Here is an 11,888-nt window from a genome sequence, read left to right as displayed (position 1 = left end):
AACCTATTTATTTGGTGTAAAATAGAATCACTCAAATTTTAATTTGTGCCCCTAAATGTTACAAAAAAGACCAGCTTATTTATTGATATCTAAAGCGATTACAAGAGTTTCCTAAACTTCAAATTATTCGTCTCCATCACAAATAATCTCACAACTCACATTCCGGCATAATTTTTTAGTAGAAACGTACTCCGATACAAGGTCTTTACACTTACAATGTAACCATGTCAGGACTTGATTGCGTTTTTTTATACAAAAAACAACCGAGTTGGAGTACACCAAACTAAAAAAAATTATACAGATTTTGTTAATCGGATTGACATCCATCGCATTATTAAGGACGAGTATTTGACATAATCATTTTTGCGATAATCCTTCAAATACCATCACGAATTTTACCTTAGTGTCATTTGGCTCGAAGTTGTAAATTTGAACATTTATTTGATCTACATTTTTTGTTGGTCGAAATGATGTACATCTTTTTGATTATAATCCAAATATAGGAAAATTATAAACAAGATTTCTGCGGTAAATTATATATAAACCAGATTGCTGTCGGACCACCTAATTTAGCACAAATGGGCCGTAAATTAACTACGGTAGATGTGTCCATCGCCCAAATCATCCTCTGGACTCTATATGAAGCCTGATTGCTCACCTTCTTCTTCTCTAGACTAAGTCAAAAGCCCGTTTAGGTCCCTTTTTTTTTACTACATCATGTGGGATAATCTGCAATAGAACTGCTAAATACAAAGAAAACATGATGGATTTGGTTATGGGTAATCAATGAATTCATTTTAACCTAACTCATTTCAACACATCACATTAAACTCATTAAACCATTTAATTCATTAAGACTCAGATTTATGGATTAGATTGACTCATTGATTTTTAATCATTTTGATGGGTTAGGCATGGCGATCCTTTGCTATTCGAATTTGACCTTATATGAAATGAAATAACTATGGTAACCAACGTTAATAAAAATAATGTACCATCTTTGGCAAACTTTTAGAAATTTAGTCCGGCTTCGATTTATGATCAAACGGAAAAAAAAAAAAGCTACTGATTTCAATTGATACACAAAGAAATGACGATTTATTAACAAATTATTATTTTTCTTTATTTATTTTCTATGTTTTTAAATGCCACTATTTTGCACTACTTGGGTAAATGCATGATCTGTCTATAATAGAGACAATAAACTACTAATTAAACCCACAAATTTAATAATTTTTTCAAAGTACAATATTGATTATGAGCGACGCTGTAGAGAGGACGCCGAAAACGAAGTTGACCAGACTACCTAACGATCGAAGAAGAGGAAGAAGAAGACAATTGGTCAAGGAATAAAGCTTCTGTAATGGAGATTTGAGGAGGAAGAAGAAGAAGAAGAAGAGATTGAAATTGAGATTTTCAGGAAAAGAATGGTGGAGGGTTGGCGAAATGGGTTTCGCGAGGCGACGAATTCGAAGCCTCTGTTCGTGACGATCTACGCGACGGTGATCATCGGCGTTCTCGTCTCCTCCTTCTACGTCTTCTCCGCCATTTACTCTCCCACCAATGGCTCCACATCCTGGCTCTCTTCTCCTCCTCTTTCCAGTAACCACTCTCTCTCTCTCTCTCTCTCTCTCTCTCTCTCTCCTTCTATGCATGTATTCGGTGGCAAATTGCTATTTCTGCCTCGCATCGCTTGAAAGTTGGGATTTTTGTATGAGTTTGATTGTTGGGTTGATTCCATGATCGAGTTGATGTGTGATCATTAGGTGAGATTTCTTGAGGTTAGGCTCACTAATCCGTTGATTCTGACTCTAATCCGAGCTCACCGTTGACCTTAAATCTCAATGTTCGTTTGAAATTAGTTCTTATCATAGACAGGGAAACAATAGATTTGCTTTAAATTGAAATGGGTTTTGACTTCCGATCACTTTTAGTTGATTTACATCGCAGTTTTTGTATTCGATCAAGTGATTAATTATTGTACTTGGATCTCCATTTGATTGTTCGATTAGTCTACAAAAGTTTTGTTTTTTTCTTTAGAGTCACTCTCAGACACTATATTACAGTTCAGTCTTTTGTATTTTCTTGTTTTCAATAGATCATTTTCGCCAATTAAATATTCATGGTTTCAGGCTTGCTTGAGTTTACACCAATCTCAGTAAGCAGTAGAAATTTAAATGTTTTTGTTTTGTTCGATATGTACGATGTATTGATGAGTTTTATTCGTAGCTGCTGGCCGAATTCACGACCTTCCACAAGAAAATGTAACGTTTCAGTTACCAGTTGCACAACCACCACCACCACCACAGACACTTCCACCGCCAGCTCCGGAGATAGCTCAAGTCAAATCCTTGGGTAAAATATGGGTGTCTCCTCCACGAGACAAGAAGATGCCACCGCTTGAGTCCTTTAAACTGACGAAAGAATTGTTTGGGGAAAGAGTTAAGGATAATGTCATAATAGTCACCTTTGGGAACTATGCTTTTATGGATTTCATCTTGACTTGGGTTAAACACCTGACTGATTTAGATCTCTCCAATATTCTAGTTGGTGAGTTCTCACTCCTAGTACATATGTATTATTGTCCGAAACAATGTCTTTCTGAAAGTTAGTAACTTCATGTTATGGCGCCTTTGTAGGTGCAATGGATACAAAGTTATTAGAGGCTTTGTACTGGAAAGGCGTTCCAGTTTTTGACATGGGAAGTCATATGAGCACAGTGGATGTCGGGTGGGGTACCCCGACATTTCACAAAATGGGAAGAGAAAAAGTTATTCTCATAGATTCTGTCTTGCCTTATGGTTACGAGCTTCTAATGTGCGACACTGACATGGTGTGGCTTAAGGTGCTGATTCAAGATATATGCAATACTGTTATTTTTCATGTTATCTTCCTCGATAGACTTTCTTCTGATGGTATTTGTATGACAGAACCCTCTGCCTTATTTGGCTCGATACCCGGATGCTGATGTTTTGACATCAAGCGATCAAGTTGTGCCTACAGTCGTGGATGACAGTTTGGATATATGGCAACAAGGTATGATATTATCTAGAGACATACATTGCCCTCTTTTTTAGCAGCTAGTCTGATTACTCTTTTTCTTGAAAATTGGAAGTTGGTGCCGCCTACAATATAGGAATCTTCCATTGGCGGCCAACAGAATCTGCCAAAAAGTTGGCAAAAGAGTGGAAAGAAATCCTCTTAGCGGACGATAAGGTTTGGGATCAAAATGGGTTCAATGAGATTGTTAGGAGACAGCTAGGCCCATCTGTTGATGGTGATAGTGGACTTTTCTACGCTTATGATGGAAATCTTAAGGTTGGAATCTTACCGGCTAGCATATTCTGCAGTGGTCACACTTATTTTGTTCAGGTACCATTTTACATGCCGTTTCCTGTTTTGGTGGTTTTTGTTTTGGTCTTTTGTGGGCACTCTGATAGTTACTTCCCTTTTCTTCTGTAGGCTATGTATCAACAGCTCAGACTAGAACCATATGCCTTGCATACAACATTCCAGTATGCAGGTACTGAAGGAAAACGCCACAGGCTTCGAGAGGGGATGGTTTTCTATGACCCACCAGAATATTATGATGCACCAGGTGAAATTTCATTTTTTTGTGAATATTCTTTAACATAAATCTTGTTGATGGGGAAAGCCAAAACCAATGTTGTAATACTCCAACACAACGCAGGAGGTTTCATTTCGTTTAAACCATCTATTCCAAAGAGCTTGTTACTAGACGGGAAGCATACCATTGTATCGCACTTTGCGCTCGTTAATCACCAAGTACGCATCTATTAACTTAACATTGTCCCTAGGAAATTATGTTTAACTTGACTAGCTTCTAATTTTACATCTACCTTTTGACCATTTTGACAGATGAAACAGATCAGATCAGCTCTGGCCATTGCTTCTCTACTAAATCGTACACTGGTGAGTCTAGTCAACAGCTTATAATTATATGCATATGTCCTGGTGATAGGGATTAATTTGTACGATATCTGGTTGGTCTCTACAATGTTTTTAGGTGATGCCACCAATATGGTGTAGGTTAGATAGGCTTTGGTTTGGGCATCCCGGTACTCTTGTGGGATCTATGACCCGGCAACCTTTCATTTGCCCTCTTGATCATGTCTTTGAGGTAATAATGTTGAAGCATGTCAATATATCTTCTGATTCTTTCTCTGCAAGTGCCTCGTAACACCCTGACAAATTTCAATTTCAGGTCAATATCATGCTGAAGGAGCTACCAGAGGATGAGTTTGGCCCTGGGATCGGTATCAGAGAATATTCTTTCCTAGATAACCCATCATTGCCAAAACAAGTAATATAAGCCGCCCTAGTATTGTTGTTTTTCTAATTAGTCATTTCATAAGAATGTCACAGGAATGAAACTATTAATTATTTCAGGTAAAAGAGTCATGGCTTGATGTTCAGCTTTGTCAAGAAGGAAAAGAAGGATGTGAGGCATCAAACAGGACAAGCCCCTCTCGGGTTCTTAAGTTCCCAAAGAGGAGCAATGAAGATACGGTAACTAAAATTTCTTTAACTGTGTCTATCACTCTTTACTATATATGTCACAAAAATCGCTGGCTTACCCTCATTGCGTTGTTTCGTGCTCACCTCAGTTCAAGGCGATATTTTCTACCTTCCACGATGTCAAAGTGATAAAGTTTTCTTCAGTTGAAGATGCTTTCATCGGATTCTCAGACAAGGCAAGTAGATTTTTGAACCGTGAAACATTCAGACATGTTGATAGAACTTGTAAATCTGATCTGACCTAATCTGGTTTGTGCGCAGGGGCGAGAAGAGAGATTCAGAAGACGGGTAAAGAGATATGTGGGAATATGGTGTTGTGAGGAGAACAAGACTCCAGGACACATTTACTACGATATGTACTGGGACGAGAAACCCGGTTGGAAACCGGTTCCTCCTCAGACACCAGAAGAAGATCATCCTCCTCTCTGATGCCTTGACCCGCAAGAGAAGACTCCAAAAAGAAGAAGTTTTCTATTCATACGATTTCTTGGGTCACAAGGAGGCTCACATAGTTTTTTTTTGTCTTTCTTTCTTACGGCTTTATACTACTGTAAAACTCTCTTCCTTCTATATCGGATAGTGTTTCCACTAATGTATAATCATGTTTTATCGATAGGTTTGGATACAGAGAAAATCATTTTTTTTCTTTCAAATATAAGTTATCTCTATTTTATGTCAATAGATGGATTATAGTAGCCGAGTTAGATAAGTTCCAAGACAAACCATAATCAACTTTAAACCATCATCGATACATAAACTTCTAAGACCTGGTCGAAAGTCTATATATGACCGGCAAAGATCACCCAAAAAGAAGATAGAGAGAGAAAGGAAAAAACGTTTCTTGGATGATAAAGCAAAAGATACCGAATGATAAGCTAAAGCGTCTTAAGGATTATGCAAAAGCGACAATCAAGCAGACTTGGGAAAATGCTGAGACAGAAGTTTCGCAATCTCCAGGAACCCGACCGTGTCTTTCCCATTGAATATCGTCTTCAGTTTCCCATCGCATAGTATCTCCTTCTTGTTTTCCGGATTCTACATTAAAGCCAACACATATTTGTTATCAATCAGGATCTCTCAACATAGGTGTGAGAAAAGAAAAAACGAATGCAATCAATGAAGACAAGTTAAGGCTAAGACGATCAGTGTAAATTTCACTGTTCATGATGCATTGTCCAACACAAGTGTTTTCTTCACTTAACAAGAACAGGAAAATAAAGGGTATATAGCTAAAAAGGTTAGGCATTGAAATTTTCACTCAGGAACATGAAATCAAGATCATAAGCAGATAGTTCTAGCTGCAGTCACAGAGACAAGACTCAACGAGTACGACTTCTCCAAAAACCAAACAAATGCGTTAGCAGATATAAGCAATCCCAAGTTTTTGGTAGCAGTCAACAATCTCTAGATCAATAAATCCCCAAATGCATATTCATGTTATACCAAGATACGACCAAACTCAAAGTAACAAGTAAGAAAAATCCTAACCTGGAGGTTGTGAAGCTTGATGTATTCCCAGATTTTCTTCACGGCGGTTGTTCGAGCGACTTCGTTGGCCCCGATGAAGTTAGCGAGCGGCTGCGAAACGGGCATCACCTTGAGTATGCCTTTACCTTCTCTACCGCTGCTAACGGCGGAGGAAGTAGCAGCCTTCGCCATCAATACCCTGCAAGCTCCGAAAACCCTAGAAACTGTCGACATTTCTTCTTCTTCTTCTTCGAACCGATTTGAATTTGGAAGGAGAGCTCAGTCGTCTAAAACCCTAGATCAAACGGAATTAGATTTACAGAGACTTTAGAGAGTTAAATGTTTCAGTGACTCTCTCTACTCCTTGTGATTGATTAATGGAGGTGTAGGTTAGGCTCTTAGTTTGGGCCTTCCAAACCCAGATTAAAGATTCTGGGCCTATTTGGGATTTTATTCCCTCGAAAGTGCCTTCTCGTCATATTTGTGCAAGTTCGATTGCTATCAAGCATTCCGATCAGATCAAAAGTCAAAACATACAAATTTTTCTTAACAATGTACACATTCTATCAAAACACAAGAGAAAACAATGGAAAAAAATTATGAATGAATAGACGAACCAAAAAGAAAGAAAAAAAAAAAAAAACAATGTGATGCGACGGTTCCATGGGCCTGTCAAATACATTTCGTAACCCGACCCGTTTGAGCTAGCTTCAACCAATCAGAGAACACTACGTAACCTACTTCCTGCACACGTAAGCGATCCTCTCTCTCTCTTTCTCTTTCTCCGTCACCGGCAAACACCATGGGCCCTCGTTGCCGTCTCTTCTCGAGACCAAATTTCATCGTTACTCAAAAGGTATCTCCGTTAACTCACAGCGTAAGAATCTAACTCGAACGTTGTAACGCCGTTTAATATTAATTTTTTCCTCCCTCTTATAAATTACTCACGGTTCTCCAAATGTCTTCTTCTCTCTTGTCTCTCCGTCATCTTTCTTTAATAAAAAACAAAACGTGGAGCTTCGTACAAACCGGGTGACCCGGCTACCCGGATTCTTGCCCCGAGACTTTTGAAAGTTTTTTAGCCATTCTCGTTTTTAAAGAGAGGGAAGTGGATATTGGTTCTGCTTCTTCCATTTTTTGATATTCTCATCGTGGAATTTTCTGTTCGGAGTAAATTTTGCTCCGAGAGAGTGGAGTTTTCTTTGTTCTCCAAATTCTGGTTTTTCATTTCACTCTAAGAAGCAGTTTTGTGATCAGGTACGTCTCAGAAATTCCTCCATTCAAAATTTTTCTCGAATCCATTCCAGTGAGCGTAGTGGAATTTTGTTTTTCATTTTTTGCTCTTGAAATTTTCGTTAACTGTTGCATTCTTCTTCATTATCTCTGATTGATTACGTAAATCACCACTTTAACTGACCAGAACACTTCTGGCGAGTAGGAGAATCAGATTTTCATGGAGAAAATATTGATTACTAACCTCTGCATTTTCATTCAAAAGTTTTTCATTGGCATTGACTACTGTTCATACTTTACTTTTGCTTTTACTCGACAGAGAAAAAAAAAAGAAAAGAGAGAAATTTGTTGATTTTCTCCAATAGAAAATCAAAAGACATTCATCATCAATTACCTCGTCCTTTTTTGCTCCCGCATTTACTATTGTGCCTGTAACGCTGCTAAATCTCTGTAGCCTTTGATGGTCTATTTATAGGAACAGAGCTCAATATCAATTTAAAGTAAACCTTCACCTTTCAGATATAAACACGCTTAACCTGCAGACATCGATACAAAAGGTAAATTTTCCCATACTTCAATTTAATAACTCCATTCAATACCTGAGATTTTTTTATTTATTATTATTCTTAAATATCTCAGTTGGGTATGGTATGAAAAAAACAAATTAAAGAAGAGGTTTTGTTCTTCGATTTTTATAACAAAATTTTTTATTTTTGTTTACCGTCTCTGTTTCTATCGATTCGATTCATTTATCTCGACATGCATTAGATTGGTCCATCATCACTCGAACTCAACTCTTTCTTTCTTCGTCTCGTTATTTTACAAACACGTGACTGGTAAAGATTCCATTTTGTTGCAGATATATTTAAATTTCTTTACTTCTGGTAGTAAGAAATTTCGAGTGTCTTTTTCTTATAGTATTTTCAGTTTTAGATGGACACGAGGGATCAGGAGAAAACATATCATTTGTTTTTTTTCTTACTTATAGAATTGTATATATTTTTCTTATGCTCTCTAAATATATATATTTAAATGTCAGAAACTTCGGCTTCGCAGGAGAAAATAAATATTCTTTGAAACTTTTGATTTGTGTGTGACGAAGGATGGGGTCTTTACTTGGTATTGCTGCTCAACAAAGCATTTACACACTCAGTTTGGCCTCTTTATATAGACCACTTTCTTATAAGAAAACTAAATAATTATACATTTTTTTTTAATACCATCCTTGTCTCATGTCTCTATCATGTTCATATTTCAAACTTTTTTTTATTATTCAGACTATAATTTGATCTACTCAGGTGCTTAGAAAATCCTTCTTTTTTTTTTGGCGTTGGGGTCCAATCCTCTGATCCCCAGGTTAATCTATGGACACTTTTGCCTTTATCAAGATTATTGCCCCTAATAATGAACCTTCACAGCTTGCTTTTATTTTATTTTATTTATATTGTAAACTTGTATCCTTTGAGTTCCTGAATTTCTTGAATTACTTTCAGGGATATGGTTTTTTATTCTTTATGATTCTAAAATACTTGGAAAATTTTAAAGTCGTTGTGTGACTTGTGTCGAGTGGTAGTGATCTTTCATAATTTTATGTATTCATGGTCCTGTCTATTCAATTCAAATGCTAACTACATCTAATTGTAAGATAACTACATGTTTCCTAAGAAAAAAAATCATCCTTTTATTATTGGGTATTCACCAGCTTTCCATTAGTTGAGTTGCTTATCTAATGAATAAATTAAGCCCTATTCTTATTCATATCGACTATAGGTAACTACTGTCTAGCATTACTTAGCAGCTAACATTTCATTGCTTTGTTTTATAACCATCTTCATTTATGAGTAGTGGTTTAATTATACACTCTGTTTATGGTTTCATAGGATTTAAAAGGCAGAGAAAAGAAAGAAAAGTGCAAAGATGTTTACTTGCATAAATTGTACGAAAATGGCAGACGGGGGTGATGAAGAAGAAGATGGAGCGCGTGGGAGCACAACTCCCAACACTAAAGAAGCTGTTAAAAGCCTAACTACACAGGTCTCTTCTCTCTTTAAAGATCTGTTCTTTCCTTGTTAATCCTTACTCTTTTTCACTTTATTATTGCTGCTTTTCCTAATTGCCTTGGTAAAACAAACAAACAAATCCACAGACCCCAAATTTTATAAAATGGTCCTTAAACTGTTTAGCAATTGTGGTGAAAAAGTAGAAGGTTGAAAAATCCTTTTTTTAATTTTGTTTGAAAAAATATGAAAGAATTCAAATTAGGCTATCAAGTAGAAAAGTATAGAGTTGAGTTCACAAGATAGTTAGAGGTTACTGTTGTTAAGGCTGCAGGTTACAGACGAAATTCGGATCTTTAGACAAGATCTAATGGTGATGCAACATCACTTCCCTGAAATCTTTTACCAATCTCTCTTTAATAGGCTCTGTCAGTGTTTTTTCCCCCCTCTGTATGTGACTAGACATAAAATGGAAATACAATAATTAAAAACATCTAGCAAAATCTCAAAATTATGTTTCACATTCATTTTTAGGATTACGGCTGATGATTTTTGTGGATAATATTGTTTTAAGATTTAGTTTGAAGAAGGCTTATGGAGTCACGCCTTGTTGAACATGATGTTTGCTTGTTATTGAAGATTGATCTATGTATACTTTCCTAGAATAAGCTCTAGTGGATTCTTCTTATCTAGACAAGAGAAAAAAATAAAGAAAGAAATTTGTGGTGGGGCAAGTATATAGTATAAATCAAAAGAAACAAAGAAAAGAAAAAAACAGAGAGTGTTATGATTATGTTCTATTCACGGAGAAGACAAGATGAACTATATTTTATGTTTCAAATTATTAGCAGATCCCCTAGCTTTATTGATGCTCTTTTTATGAATGATGATAGTGGACTCCTTTTTCCTTAGGTGGGTTAAAAAAAAAAACAACAAATCATCCAAAATTTGACGCATTTTTTTCATGGCAGAAGACTTTACTAGTTACTTACTGTTTGTGAACTGTTCTATCCAACACTATTGTTGTTGAATGTCCAATGATCACCTGGTACTATGCCATGCAGATCAAAGATATGGCGTCTAAATTCTCCGGTTCTCATAAACAATCCAAGCCAACGGCTGGCTCGTCAAGCAGCACGTTGAGGAAAGAACAGAGAAAGTTTCCGGATTTCGACACTGCATCGGAGAGTGTTCCATACCCTTATATGGGTGGTGGAAGCACGAGTTCCACACCTGCTTGGGACTTCACAAGCTCGTCTCACCATCAAGCTGGACGAGCAGACTCAAGATTCACATCAATGTATGGTGGTGAACGCGAATCTGTCTCTGCTCAGTCGTGTGATGTGGTACTAGAGGATGACGAGCCAAAGGAGTGGATGGCTCAGGTAGAGCCTGGTGTTCATATCACATTCGTCTCACTTCCCAATGGAGGAAATGATCTTAAACGGATACGTTTCAGGTATTTGAATTCCGTTCACTTTCTCTGAAAACAAAGCAGAACTGGTGACTAGAATGTTTCTTGAAACTATGTTAGCTGTATTCTTGTAACTTGTAAATGGCTAGGTTCTTTCTCTAAACGTCGTATGAACTGTTCCAAACCAGTTTAGTTAGTTTTTGTCTGTAACTACTGTCAGAGGTTGGTCACTAGTGTCACTTCATGACATACAATGATTCAACAGGAGAATGAAACTAAGATTTTATTTATGTCTTTGTTGAAGCCGGGAGGTATTCGACAAGTGGCAGGCTCAGAGGTGGTGGGGTGAGAACTACGACAGAATTGTTGAGCTTTACAATGTTCAGAGATTCAATCGGCAAGCCCTTCAAACCCCTGGTAGATCAGAGGACCAGGTAAAAAACATCACTCTTTGAAAGCTATAGAGTATGTAAGAAACATAAGTTGTTCTTTGGACAAGAATCTTGATGTGTGGATGCTCTGTCTTGATACCCACAAAAGGAAAGGTTTAGGAGTAATACAACTTTTGACTTGTGTTTGTTTCTTCTTCAGTCACAGAGAGATTCAACATACACAAGAATCGAATCAGCAAGAGAAAGCAGAGACTGGACCCCGAGGAACAACTTCAGACCTCCAGGAGGTAGCGTCCCACATCACTTCTATGGACCTCAAATGGACGCAGCAAGAACCACCACATCGTCTAGAGACGAACCGCCATCTGTCAGCAATGCGAGTGAAATGCAAGCAGAGTGGGTCGAAGAAGACGAGCCTGGAGTTTACATTACCATCAGACAGCTACCAGACGGAACCAGAGAATTACGCCGCGTTAGATTCAGGTAACACAATCGGTTAGAATTAGTTATCCAAGACAAAATCAATCCACACTTGTTGCATTTCCCTTTTTATTTTCCGTATTTCAATCTAAACCGTTACCCAAATCGAACCGGGTGTTTGCAGTCGGGAACGGTTTGGGGAAGTGCATGCCAAGACATGGTGGGAGCAGAACAGAGACAGGATACAAACACAATACCTCTAAGGGAAAAAAAAGGAGCAAAATATTTAATCTTCTTTAACACAACACAGGTATACACCAAATCAGAGTTTTGTTCGTCTTCTTGGAGATTTAAAAGAAAATTTAATCTTGGAAGAAAATCAGAATGTGATATGAACACAACATGAATATTGGAGGAAAATTTGAA

At 37.3% G+C, this 11,888-nt stretch overlaps 3 protein-coding genes across 3 annotated transcripts; 2 read left to right on the top strand and 1 right to left on the bottom strand.

Annotated features, from left to right (window-relative positions):
• Nucleotides 1-1,258: 1,258 nt before the first annotated feature.
• On the top strand, nucleotides 1,259-5,218 carry LOC18027109 (arabinosyltransferase XEG113). The gene is made up of 13 exons (XM_006410656.2): nucleotides 1,259-1,602; nucleotides 2,230-2,550; nucleotides 2,640-2,845; nucleotides 2,931-3,036; nucleotides 3,116-3,372; nucleotides 3,463-3,598; nucleotides 3,692-3,786; nucleotides 3,880-3,933; nucleotides 4,028-4,141; nucleotides 4,226-4,324; nucleotides 4,411-4,530; nucleotides 4,629-4,715; nucleotides 4,801-5,218. Exons 1-13 carry the CDS (start codon nucleotides 1,428-1,430, stop codon nucleotides 4,966-4,968), a joined length of 1,938 nt encoding a protein of 645 aa, XP_006410719.1. The 5' UTR covers nucleotides 1,259-1,427; the 3' UTR covers nucleotides 4,969-5,218.
• A 27-nt stretch (nucleotides 5,219-5,245) lies between these two features.
• LOC18027107 (upstream activation factor subunit UAF30) lies at nucleotides 5,246-6,366 on the bottom strand. The gene is made up of 2 exons (XM_006410657.2): nucleotides 6,028-6,366; nucleotides 5,246-5,574 (listed from the first exon to the last, which is right to left on the bottom strand). Exons 1-2 carry the CDS (start codon nucleotides 6,238-6,240, stop codon nucleotides 5,449-5,451), a joined length of 339 nt encoding a protein of 112 aa, XP_006410720.1. The 5' UTR covers nucleotides 6,241-6,366; the 3' UTR covers nucleotides 5,246-5,448.
• Nucleotides 6,367-7,724: 1,358 nt separating this feature from the next.
• LOC18027106 (protein Brevis radix-like 1) lies at nucleotides 7,725-11,725 on the top strand. The gene is made up of 6 exons (XM_006410655.2): nucleotides 7,725-7,796; nucleotides 9,120-9,273; nucleotides 10,301-10,695; nucleotides 10,955-11,084; nucleotides 11,242-11,525; nucleotides 11,647-11,725. Exons 2-6 carry the CDS (start codon nucleotides 9,157-9,159, stop codon nucleotides 11,723-11,725), a joined length of 1,005 nt encoding a protein of 334 aa, XP_006410718.1. The 5' UTR covers nucleotides 7,725-7,796; nucleotides 9,120-9,156.
• Nucleotides 11,726-11,888: the final 163 nt, after the last annotated feature.

The sequence above is a fragment of the Eutrema salsugineum genome, unplaced genomic scaffold (genome assembly GCF_000478725.1).
Source record: "Eutrema salsugineum unplaced genomic scaffold, Eutsalg1_0 scaffold_10, whole genome shotgun sequence".
Classification (NCBI taxonomy): domain Eukaryota; kingdom Viridiplantae; phylum Streptophyta; class Magnoliopsida; order Brassicales; family Brassicaceae; genus Eutrema; species Eutrema salsugineum.
The sequence above is the reverse complement of the archived record's forward strand: the minus strand, read 5'-3'. Positions and strand labels throughout refer to the sequence as shown.

Coding starts and splice junctions, on each gene's coding strand:
- LOC18027109 (XM_006410656.2), top strand. CDS start 1,428: ATGGTGGAGGGTTGGCGAAATGGGTTTCGCGAGGCGACGAATTCGAAG. Junction 4,325..4,410: donor ACCCATCATTGCCAAAACAA/GTAATATAAGCC, acceptor TAATTATTTCAG/GTAAAAGAGTCATGGCTTGA. Junction 4,716..4,800: donor TCATCGGATTCTCAGACAAG/GCAAGTAGATTT, acceptor GTTTGTGCGCAG/GGGCGAGAAGAGAGATTCAG.
- LOC18027107 (XM_006410657.2), bottom strand. CDS start 6,240: ATGTCGACAGTTTCTAGGGTTTTCGGAGCTTGCAGGGTATTGATGGCG. Junction 5,575..6,027: donor TCAAGCTTCACAACCTCCAG/GTTAGGATTTTT, acceptor GCTTTAATGTAG/AATCCGGAAAACAAGAAGGA.
- LOC18027106 (XM_006410655.2), top strand. CDS start 9,157: ATGTTTACTTGCATAAATTGTACGAAAATGGCAGACGGGGGTGATGAA. Junction 10,696..10,954: donor CTTAAACGGATACGTTTCAG/GTATTTGAATTC, acceptor TCTTTGTTGAAG/CCGGGAGGTATTCGACAAGT. Junction 11,085..11,241: donor CTGGTAGATCAGAGGACCAG/GTAAAAAACATC, acceptor TTTCTTCTTCAG/TCACAGAGAGATTCAACATA.